Consider the following 13,363-nt stretch of genomic DNA (forward strand, 5'->3'; position numbering starts at 1 on the left):
ATGTAGGGGGGGGGGGGCGACAAAGATCCTATCCTAGGGGCCCGCTTCAGGATGTGGGGGCCACGATTACGATTTACGGTTAAGTTGTACATTGTTAATAGAAAATATTGAAATCCCTATCATGTCATAGATGAGAACTTTAATTTTCTCATTATTATGTCGACGCAACAATTATTGTGCATTCTTATTAAATCCTGAATGTATTAAACACTATTTGTCAATTAAGAATATTGTGAAAATAATAAATTATTGTTTTCATTGTAAACTTCAGCGGTTTACAACGGTTACAATTCACTACGTATAATATCTTATGACAGCAGCGTGCGCCACTGTCCGCCATTTCATAGATAACATGATATTCCAAATTTGATTTTTTTAAATACTTCTTTGTGGCTGTTACGCACTTTTTTTAAAATTGAATAATTACCTAGGCTACTAATTTCCATAGATCACAATATAGTCATATTAAACTAACAAAGTTGCCATTGCAAACAATGAAAGAAATTAATACGAATTGTTATAGTTATCAAAATGAGTCATATTGTATAATATCTACCTATTTTTATCGTCCCTATCATCATCAATCTTGACCTATCCACTGCTGGATGAAGGCCTCCTCAGCCTTATTCGACTCCTTACTTACACATGAATTGTTATATTTATCAAAATCAGTGATATTATATTATTATCTACCTATCTATATATAATGCCATTATTATCACGAGCCTCAATAAATCCACTGCTGGATGAAGGCCTCTTTACGTTGATTGTATTCTTGACAGTATTGAATTTCTAATGTTATTTATCTACATATTCATATCGTCATCATTATCATCATCATCATTAACCAGGATCAATCCACTGCTGGATGAAGAGTTCCGCAACCTGATTCTACTACTATTGGTTTAACGAATTTGTGATATTATACATATTTCTATCCATCTTATCATCATCGACTTGAACCAATCCACTGTTGGATAATGGCCTCCCTAGCCCGAATCTACTCCTTTCTGTCATATGAATTGCTGTGTTTATCAAAATCGGTGATACTATATTTATCTACATATTCATATTGTCATCATCATCATCATCAACCAGGATCAATCCTCTGCTTAATAAAGACCTCCATAGACTGATTCTACTCCTTTTTGTCATATGAATTTATGTATTTATCAAAATCGGTTATATTATATTTATCTACATATTCATATCGTCATCATCATCATCATCATCATCACATCGACCTGAACCAATACACTGCTTAATAAAGACCTCCCTAGCCTGATTTTACTCCGTTCTGTCATATGAATCCCTGTATTTATAAAAATCGGTGATATTATATTTATCTGCATATTCATATCATCATCAGCATCATCATCACCATCAACCAGGATTAATCCACTGCTTAATAAAGACCTCCCTAGCCTGATTCTACTCCTTTCTGTCATATGAATTTCTGTATTTATCAAAATCGGTGATATTATATTTATCTACATATTCATATCGTCATTATCATTATCATCATCATCGACCTGAACCAATCCACTGTTTAATAAAGACCTCCCTAGCCTGATTCTACTCCTTTCTGTCATATGAATTGCTGTATTTATCAAAATCGGTGATATTATATTTATATACATATTCATATCGTCATTATTATCATTATCATCATTATCATCATTATCATTATCATCATCATCGACCTGAACCAATCCACTGCTTAATAAAGACCTCGCTAGCCTGATTCTACTCATTTCTGTCATATGAATCTCTGTATTTATCAAAATCGGTGATATTATATTTATCTACATATTCATATCGTCATTATCATTATCATCATCATCGACCTGAACCAATCCACTGCTTAATAAAGACCTCCATAGCTTGATTCTACTCCTTTCTGTCATATGAATTGCTGTATTTATCAAAATCGGTGATATTATATTTATCTACATATTCATATCGTCATCATCATCATCATCGACCTGAACCAATCCACTGCTTAATAAAAACCTCCTTAGCCTGATTCTACTCCTTTCTGTGATATGAATTTCTGTATTTATCAAAATCGGTGATATTACATTTATCTACATGTTCATATCGTCATCATCATCATCATCGACCTGAACCAATCCACTGCTTAATAAAGACCTCCCTAGCTTGATTCTACTCCTTTCTGTCATATGAATTGCTGTATTTATCAAAATCGGTGATATTATATTTATCTACATATTCATATCGTCATTATTATCATTATCATCATTATCATCATCATCATCATCGACCTGAACCAATCCACTGCTTAATAAAGACCTCGCTAGTCTGATTCTACTCCTTTCTGTCATATGAATTTCTGTATTTATCAAAATCGGTGATATTATATTTATTTACATATTCATATCGTCATCATCATCATCGACCTGAACCAATCCACTGCTTAATAAAGACCTCCTTAGCCTGATTCTACTCCTTTCTGTGATATGAATTTCTGTATTTATCAAAATCGGTGATATTACATTTATCTACATATTCATATCGTCATCATCATCAACCAGGATCAATTCACTGCTGGATGAAGGGTTCCGCAACCTGATTCTACTACTATATTATACCTATTTCTATCGTCCTTATCATCATTGACCTGAACCCATCTACTGCTGGATAAAGGCCTCCCATGCCTGATTCTACTCCTTTCTGTCATTTGAAGTGCTGTATTTATCAAAATCGGTGATATTATATTATATCTATTTATATTTCCATTATCATTATATTAAAATCCAACACCAAGTCACTATGACGAAAAGCTGTCTGCAAGACCTAGCGAGACAGACTGGCGAGAGCCAGCTGGCTCAGCTAGTAGTATAATAATATGTTAGTGAATACGTAGGTTTTTATTCAGAGAAAATAAATACTGAAAATTGTCATGTGGACGTAGTCATTCTTGCAGGTTTCCATTTTATAATCATAATTTAGCATAATAATATGTCGTGTCTCTAGCGACCTGCATGTTGCATTGAATATGTCTGCTATCTATATTCCGCTTACATACTCGAATTACCTTGCTCTTGGGTCGAGGCCTGTATCTTCGAAATATTAAGATATAGTTATGTAATATTGGACATCTATTTTTTTCATTGTTGCTATATTTCGACAATACGTGAATTTCCAGACCCTGGATCCGAGCTCGATGCCCACTAATTCATAAGCGGACATGTTTTTATTCGTCCTTCTCTAATTATGTAGGTTATGCTAATCAGTGGCGCACCCAGGATTTAATATTGGGGGGGTGGGGGGGGGGCAAGGAGGAGAATGTAAATTAGTCCCATAGGTTCTTTTTCTTCTTCACAGCCTAATTTCTCGTTTATCGGTCTTTTGTCTATTGCACTCGGTGTACCTATACCATGGTCCCCACATCCTAAAACGAGCCCTCAGGCTATGATATTTGGCGGGCCCCCTACCTACCGCTAAGATTAAAGGCAGTGTGAAACACTACGTTAACGTTTTTCAAATTAAGGGTTGATACTTATACAGTGAATTATTGGCGATTTTTAATACATCTACTTTAATAATGGAGCTGTCGAGTATCGACACATAATAATCAAAAAATATATTGCACAATTAGTATTAAGTAATTGAAAATGTTCATGGTTATGAAGTATAATAGCGCCGCAGGCGACTCTTTTACTATTGAAGCTAATTTATGATGTGTGTTTATCTCACTTATCTGGTCATCAACCCGACACGCCGGCCCCCCCACAGCCCAGGCCCCCAGGCTAGAGGCCTATCAGCCCTCCCCAGCCATGACGTACACCACTCCGGAATTCGGGTGGACACCGAGAATTTTTTGACAGTTTCATTAGGGATTGGGTTTCTAAAAAAACCTGACATTAGTGTTTCGAAATTTTTGCGTTAGAAATTAAAATCTATGAAATTTTTCTTAAAAGGGTGCTGAAGAATTACAAATCATTTTCTTGCCATGTTTTTATTTGACTAAGCCCAAAGGTATCGTTTATTGGCTTCCAATTTCAATGTTTAAAATCATTCTGATAATTTTCATGTTTGGGGGGTGCCAGGGCCCCTTGACCCCCTCCCTGGGTGCGCTACTGATGCTAATTGTTTTAACTGGGTTATTGAAGTTATACTTCTTTCGGGGCGTTTGGTAGAGAGTGAAATTGAGAGAAGTGCGCGACAGTATGAAGGTAGCTGCGATCAGTCAGATGTATACAATGGTTCCGTAACCGTAAACGAATTTATTATTGTCGGCCATTTGCAATTCCTTACGTAAACAAACGATTAAACGCCAAAGTGACAGTTCTTACTTCATAAATAAAAACAACGATAAATAATTAAATAATTTACTAATATAAGTTAAAGTGTATAGAAATAAACCAACGGCGCTCCAATAAGCGACCCCATTTCTTGAGTGTATAATTTAATAAGATAATTAAGAGCTAGTCGAAGAATCTAGGTTATCACAAGTTTTGTTTTCGTTTTGTTACGCCAAAGAAGTATAACTTCTAACGCACGTACATAAGTGCACACACCGATTTTTTTTAGGATAGGTTATTTTTCATTGTACCTACCCATTAAAATTAGGCAGGTCTATATTGGATTATTCTTCTTCTTCGGCCATATCCGCCTCTTAGTTGGAGCATATGGACACCACGCCGTGCTTCGCTATCGCTCGTATGTCACTACCCAATATTCTTGCATCGTCCCAGGTCATATCAGCATCCCGTAGCTCCGCCGCATACAATATATAGATAGTATTTAGAGGCTTTCAGGACGCCGGAATCTGGTTGGCTTGGATCGGAGCAACATTTAATTCGATGCGGAATGTCTGGTACTCGCGATTGTACTCGTACCTAGTCAGTAAAAACCAAAAGCCGCCTTTTAACGCTTTTAACATTCTGACGGTGCTGCTTTACGGTAGCGAATCATGGCACCTTACGAAGTAACCGTATACTGAGCTTCGAGAACAGATGTTTGTGATGGATACTGGGTGTGGGGGTAGTATAACTTTAGGAGTAATGAAGAGATAAGAGAACGCACCGAGCAGCCTTTCACCACGCTGAGAGTGAAGAGGCGACGTTGGACTTGCCTCGACCACATGCTGTGGATGCCAGAAGAACCTGGTTTGCCTGTTCTTCTAGTCAACCCATGTTAGATAGTAACTGCATATAAATAAATAATATTGTGGAATCTACTAAAATAGTGGTTCGAGAACACGAATATCACTGCCGCGTTCCCTCCACGGATTGTTTGTTATAACATTTATGTGCCATGTCAAGTAAATGCCATACTATTTGAAAGCACTTGCACTCCTATATTAGTTTATTATTTTATAGACGATCTCGTCGTGAACGAGAGAGATAGAACACTCGTTTCGACAAGTGACATGCAATACAAATTTGACTATAGTTAGGTAAGTACATAGAGGTATTAAATAAAAAGAGGGGCAACCAATCGGCTTTCTCCTACAACTGAATGAAGCAGGCCAACAAAAACCGACAACTTACGAGAAATAGCGACGCGATAAAAAAAATGCAGGGCATCACGGAGGATTTACTTTGGTCATTATAACGTACCCATATAATATAATAACGTGGAAAATTTGCCACAAATTGATTACCAGCCTGCCTCACCATACTTTGTCACCATACTTGCCGGCTTCACCATACTTTCATATAACCTGCCGCCCCTAGTTATATCTATACTTATGTTTTTTACATTCGATATTATGAATATAAACAGAATGGGGACTCGCGTCACATGGATTGACTGGAACCTTTTAATATGTTTTTTTAATACATAGCTACAGTAAAAACAAAACAATGATTCGGTTGGTCGATGGTGTGCGTGCGGATGTTTAGCCCTGCTAGTGCTACTAATTACCTGGCAGTCGGTGTGCCCGTAGCGCTGACAACGCTATACGTATTCGTACACATACAATCCACGAACCGAATCATTGTTTTGTTTTTACTGTACCTACCTTCCAAATTTAAGATCTCTATTCGGCATTACGACTTACTTACTTAATTTCCCCTGTCACTCCCCAATATTGGAGAATAGGGCAAGCACAAGATCACGCCATTACTTCTAATCTACGTCAATAGAATCCAACGTTACCCCATCCCATTACTATTAAGTGGTTGAAAAATTCGCGGGTTTCCATAGTGATAATATTTTTGTCAGTCTTTTTCAAAACACAGATTGGTTGTTCACCATTCGCTCAATGCGTGCATTACTTGACACACATATTGATTTTTAAAAAGCAACACGTGAATTCTACGTGGATTGGAATCCTCAACAAATCTGATATCAGGCCATATAATATAGGTATCACATGACTGTGTGTGTTAATTAAATCTGCAAAAAAGAGTCGTGCCTAGTTTTGATTTGTTTGGCAGATTTTATTCTCGTCATATTGACCTCACAGCTGAGTTTTCCACCACTGGGATTGGCTATTTACATAACAGTTTATGTTTCATGTCTTTAAATAGCTTCTCGACGAGTTGAATGGTCAATATTTTGAATGCGGCACGTAATTTTGGACATGCCTAAAACAGAAGGTAGGAAATGACAATTTGTAACACGTATTGACGCGGATGTTAGCTTTGCATTCACTTGTATGTGGACAAATATTATTACGATTTTCATTTTGGGCGCGTAGCAATAATTCAGATTTTGAGCAAATAATGCAGAGTATCAAAATTCATATCGCATAGATCTGATGTTATTATTGTCGGGTTATCGAACTCGCGATTAACGGTAAGTTCACAATCCATACTCCCTTTGAAACTTTTACATTCGGTGAGTTAAAAGTGCAATACTGCAATAAACTGCTCCGTCAATAAATAATAAATATACTCGGTATGTCAACATTTAACAGTAAACTACGCCAAAACGGAATATTTTCAGCTTTGATTTATTTTAAATTTAAGCCATGTCCGATCCTAAGTATATTATTAAGTAGAGATTTTTATTTTTAAGAGAAATGAGCGTTAGCCACTAGCTCAACCTAATACAGTGGTTTCCAAACTTTATGTCACTACGCCTCCCTTTTAAAAAATCTAATCTTGGCGCCTCCCCCCTCTTTATTTCATTAAATAATATATAATCACATTTTTAAATAGTCAACATGTACTAATACAAAAATGAGAAAAAAAATATAAAAAAATAAGGTTTTACTACTTTCGTCACTGTTCTGGCAGAAGACACTAATTCGAAAAAATGACATATTGAGTTAGTTATACCAAAATGTTCCTTATTTCAAACTTTACCGTCTGGAAACCTTCTTAATAAATAAACAGTCTTTATTTTAAAGTCATCCTTTTTACGATTACTTAATAAACTCACATGATAGACCATTTCAAACATTTTAACAACTTCAAAGTCAAATTACTCAAAACTAGTATTCTCCAGTTAGTGTGTTCTGCCAGAACAGAGACGTTGTATTATATTCATTTTTAAATTAATTTGTTTTTCACGCGATGAATGTGTTTATTAGCACAATCAATTATAATGTAGTCAAATCAAATTCATCATCGTTCATTGACAAATGGATTCTAGGCCCCACAATCTGAAGCGGGCCCCCAGGCCTTTGGCGGGCCCACTAACTTAATGCTCAGGTTAAGGGCAATGTGGATCTCTAATGTAGTGTTTCCTAAATTTTACACGGGAGTTTTAAGTATATCAATCATCATATAGGTATCACATCAAATTGTAACGGACAACCACATATTTAAAATATGTAATAGTCTTGAAATAAAGTAGCGCCGCAGTCGACTTTTTTTTACTATTAATAAAATAATGTGAAAAGTGCATTAGCAAACTAACCAAGAAGTCAGTAAATACATTTTTGTTTGCTTCAACATACCTATCTGGCGCAGAAATCATTTAAAAGTGTAACTTATTTTTTTGTAATTTTGATTTCCAAATCTCCAATTTTTATGAATGCCTTCACTTTTTCTTTTTAAATCAGTGAATGCGTTAGTGGTTCTTGCATTGATTTATTCACACATATTTTTTTAAATTTCAACCAAATAGGCAAGTTCAACAACAACATTATCGTTCCTAAACAAATTTGCCTCAAATTACAACATTATGATTTGACCCTTTTATTTCATTTTTTTCACGAGATAGCCAGCGCGCTTGACAATAGTATAGTAGTGAGGTATTATAAAATTATTCTCCATATTTTCAGACAGGTTTGCAAACAACCTTTTATATGACTGTTTGTTATGTAGTTTATAACTGGCGGCCGTTTTATCAACTATGCATTTGCAAACTGCAAATCTGTGGCTACATTAATAATTGTGTTAAACTTTTCGCGCCTCCCTTTGCAACACCCCGCGCCTCCCAATTTGGAAATCGCTGACCTAATAGGTCTATCCGACTCTAAATATACGTTGTATTTGCCAGACCTAAGCTTCGAAACACAGTATCGACGATATCATAAGCCGTCCAGTTGCCCGCTCGGCCATCGTGTGCGTCTAATTTGATTCTTAGATAGATAAATTTCAATGAATACCTACTAATTAAAATTTTTTTCGTATTTTTCATTTTGTTGTCATAATATGTTCAAAGATTTTTTTTAAAAGCCATGTCAAAAAAAGTTTGCATATTATTATAGTACCTACCTACTGGTAATTTTAATACTTATTACTATAAAAAAAACTGCTCTATCCATTATTTACTTTATTTTTGGATTTAGTTAAAAATTAGATCGCTGAAACATCATTATTTTTATTATTAATATCTGAAAGGCCTATTTTTCATTCTGTGGTCTGCCTTGGTTTTTGGCTAATTCTACAGTTATGAAGGTTTAGAACCCGGTCGCAAGCTCTGTATCGCATACATTCGTTTGCTTGGAAAAGTATAGTACCTAATAGTAAAAAACTACCATCTTTATGCTTTCTCTCGAAAAATAACGTATTCCTATCAATGTTTGTATCAGCACTAAAATAACGACAGGTATAGGGTTATATCTATGATTAGTTTGGATTTAGTATACGTCTTATTAGGTACACGTAATAATAAATATTTTATTGTATGTCGAGAAGCTTGTTTAGCGTATAATTGCGTCGGCGTGTGAATAGGAGAATTTTAAAGAGTGGAGACTATCGTAACAAACTTTTTTACGAGGAATGGTAGTTGGAAACCCACTTCAATATATTTGATTTTTGTTATGGATCACATCTGTAGGTAACTTTTACATACTAAAAACAACTGATTTTTACTCAGTTGTTGGCGTTTTTTAATCAAATAGTTAATAAATTACATAAGTATGTATATTTGTATAGGTCTTGATTTATCTATGTATCTGTCTGTAGCGTATGAGAGAAAACATATGTACCTAAATGCGTAGGAGAGAGCGAGACAGACCTATTAAAAAGGTTATGTTTAGAGAAAACATTCACGTAAACGCATATTCAACATTTGAAAAATAAACTGACACGCAAATAAAGGAATCGTTTATTTTAATTGGGTCGTGAAAAAGAAACAAATAATAGGATACTCTCATAATAGTTATCCTTACAGTGCAGTAGTGCTAGCATATCGAGTATAATATTATATAGGAGTGATGCAGTGCGTAAGGCGCTTGCCTTCCACCCGAGAGTTCTGGGTTCGAATCCCGGTCAGGACACAATATTTATGTGTTTTTCTCAAAGCCTGGGTGTTTTTAATTGTTCAAAATTACTAACAACCACCTTGTACGAAAAAGCAAGGACATGGTTATTAATAATTCAATATATATATATATATATGTGTGTAAAGTATTAAACAACATTGTTAACCAGTGGCACTGCCAGCTGTTTTTTGGTGTATTTAATATTGTTGTCGGATCCACATTAATAGAATTTTATTTATTTCAGGGTTTCCTTTGGCAGTTCCAAAGGATCCATGGTTGAGACTCTAATATATGAGAGTCCTCTCCAGGAAGAACCCGAGTCCACGAGTCCTGTACCTCAGCACGAGACTCCATTCCCCTTTCCCGCAGACGTTGGAGACCAAGAAGAGTAAGTACATCTTTTTCATTTGGGCTACCATCTTACTGTTATCAAAATATTGTCTGTGCTGAGATTATATCGAATTGTCACGTGGTTATTATGATTTTTGTATCGCTGTATTTTACCTTAACTGCCTGCCAAGAGTGTTTTTTTTATTTTCTTCGAAATGCTGTAAGTACTGCTGTGGATATCGGTGAATTTTTTTGGTTTTTTTTTACAGGATTATGCCACGAATGTTTCGCTTATGTTGTATAATGCTTTTCTCAGGGCGTTTTCCTAAACAATTACGTCTATTTTTTCTTCAATTAAAGAAATCTATTACAGTAATGCGATCATTAATGATTAGTTGATTAATCCTTAATTGGTTCAGGCTAAAACAGCGGCGATTTTTCTTACTATATAGAAATATTGTATTGAGATATTGTAAAATTTTGATGATGTCTTTTCATAATATTAAAATAATTATATCATACCAATCTAGTATAGTTTATGTGGCATCATATTAGTACACTTATTGTGTCAGTAGTTGCCTGCTTCATATATTTTTTTAAATCCTTTTGTGTATAAATCGCATGCGTATTAAAATTTAGGTTAGAAACTCTACAAAAAAATATAGAATAGAAATGACGTTCAGTTGCTTGTATGCATTGAGTACATATATATTACAATAAGTATTGTAAAATAAAAATGTAGTGTTTTATGACGTGTCAAATAATATTAAAAAAGCACAGTTTGCCTGGTTAAATTCTTATTTTTGGGCAGGTATCGTCGAAAATAATTTTAATATTAATTATTACCTCATTGTAATAAAAAATATTTACAGTGCACACAAATCTTTATAAGTACCATTATTTATAAACGTTGCAACGCATAGGATTAATGACATAAGCACTTGTGTATTCCAAGATACAGAAAATAAGACCCATCGGATTAAACTTGATTTAATTGAAAGTAATGGTGATGTGAGGAGTCTGTTAATTGTGATTTGTGAAGTGGTAAATATTTTTATTGCGCCGACGTTAATAAAAAAAGGCGGGTCTTAAGTTTGAATTTGGAATAACCGTAATAACGAAAGACCATATTCATATATTTACGTAAACCTTTCTACAGACGTGGCTTTATACTTTCTATTTATCACGCACGCACAGCCAGGAAGGGGAGCGGTTGACATTGAATTCGCGTATGGGTAAAGTACGTGTAGCAATATGGGAGAATGGGGAGTGAAATTAATTGTATAAACAGTATTAGCTCAAGTCCGAATTCATCCATCAGCATTATATTCAGCCTTGTTAATCAAGCGGCTCGATTCTCCCCTCTAGATGCATTCATTCATTATGTTATTGCACAGTAGGTCAAAATACGACATATGTAAATACAACATATTCTAAACATTTCACATCATTCATACCTACACTTGTTCGTCGGTGGAATATATTTTCCTAGCTGCCATAAAATTATACTAAAGTAATTACTTAAGTAGGTACGTGAATACGCTTTCGGGTCGTTTTAAATATAATTAAAATCCCTCTCACGTATGGAAAAATATTAGTACCTACCTACTTATTTTTTTAAAAATATTATTTGCAGTGCATCGATCTTAAAAAAAACTTCTGGTGTCATCAATATTACCGGTGGCGGATTTATGGACCCGGTAGTCTGAGGCACTGACTTATTTTGAACCCCCCCAACAATAAAAAATACAATACAACTTTAAATTCCAAGTACCTACCTACCAACGCACCTAGTAAAATATAAATGTATCTTTTCCCTACTTAATTATCATTAAAGATGAAAATAATGACTGTGACACAATAATATTAGCGTTTTTTTGTATACAAGTACGTAGGTACTTGTTATAGGCCCCTTTAATACTAGTTGTAGTGATTTTATTATGCTTTGCGTAATATTTTATAGTCAATTTGTAAGAAATACTCATATTCTTAAAATTTCCGTACTGAAATATAATAATTGCACGACTGGTCTGAACTGTTTCGAGGCTTCTTTTATTAAAATAAATTATTCAGTCGAATATATCAACAATAATGTATCTACGTCTGGATTTAACTTATTGATAGAATCGATGTGCTATACCCAATTTGCGACTATTATCCAAAGCGTGAATAATTCTCTAAACTTCCGTTTAATGATGATACCTAGACTACTAGAGCTTTTTTTCAATTCGACATTGAACATTTCGCTGATATTCGTGATCGAACGGCGGCTTAGCGCGACGCTGTCTCACGACTCTCATTGCAAGATCGCTTATTGCATCTGATATTTCTTGTTTCATTCAATTTTCCGATTATTTCACTCCCGTCTCTGGGAACGTAATAGATTGATCGTTTGTCCGGTGCAGGCCGTCGAACTGCGGCTGAAACAAAAACAGACGTCCACTGGTTCGTTCTTATTTTTGGTTTCCGCCGAACGCGATTCGAACCTAATGAAAATAATATTCCGACTTCTGTAGGCGAGTCGAATCCGAGAGTGATTCGGTCTCGCCAGCTTTTTTGTCGCCAAACTCTTTTAATCCGTGAAACATTCTTCTCCTATTTATGATAATACTCTTCAAAACTGGCGGCCAGGGATAAGACATTATTATGAAGCAAATGGCGGATTAAAATTATTATAATATATCATATTCTTCAGCAAATTGTTTATCGAAGTACAACAGTAAAGTTAACTACATAATTAACATGCTTAATGGGGGACATGCTCAGTGTAGGTCAAAATGGAGCTTTTATTGCATTTTCAAAGTATGATCCTGGACATTCCTTAAACGTTGTAGATGTAGATAATCTATTTATATAATTTTGAAGCCTTATTATCCTTTATATTTATTTTAAACATTTGATGACTGCATAAAGTATTTTTATTACATAAAATAGTATTCTTTTAAACCTGTCGCTCTAATGTTTTATAATATAGTCATATTTCAGTACATACATGTGCAGTGGTGTTAAGATTTTTAACATTTGTTAATTTTTAAACGCATTTATAAAACCTTCGTATAATTTATGTCGAAATTATTATAGTGAAATATTTACGATAAAAAATTATATTAATAATCTCTGTGATCCCAAATTTGACAAGAATTAGGCATTTTATTATTCCAAAAATGGGCAAGAATAACACATTTGAAGATAATTCTAAAGATGCTAATTATAACATATGTCGTTGACCATTCAAGTGTGATAAACATCCTAGGAATAATGATTGCTTTATAATAATTATTGACCTAAGAATAAGGTAGTATTTTTTTGAAATACGCCATTTCTTTTGGCGTTCCCCAGTGGTTAAGCTACAACATCCGTAGCCATAAATTGACAAACTAAAACTGAAGTAGGGAGTAA

At 34.7% G+C, this 13,363-nt stretch overlaps 1 protein-coding gene across 1 annotated transcript in view; it reads left to right on the forward strand.

Moving 5' to 3' along the window:
- Positions 1 to 13,363, forward strand: part of LOC147079696 (uncharacterized) — a 195,850-nt gene that overhangs the window by 80,956 nt on the left and 101,531 nt on the right. Inside the window, exon 3 of the mRNA XM_085943345.1 lies at positions 9,879 to 10,022. Within this exon, the coding sequence (XP_085799471.1) occupies positions 9,879 to 10,022 (144 nt within the window). The remainder of the gene's footprint in view (positions 1 to 9,878; positions 10,023 to 13,363) is intronic.

This window comes from Rhyacophila brunnea, unplaced genomic scaffold, assembly GCF_057557595.1.
Source record: "Rhyacophila brunnea isolate RB1 unplaced genomic scaffold, BYU_Rbru_1.0 scaffold_1, whole genome shotgun sequence".
Classification (NCBI taxonomy): Eukaryota; Metazoa; Arthropoda; class Insecta; order Trichoptera; family Rhyacophilidae; genus Rhyacophila; species Rhyacophila brunnea.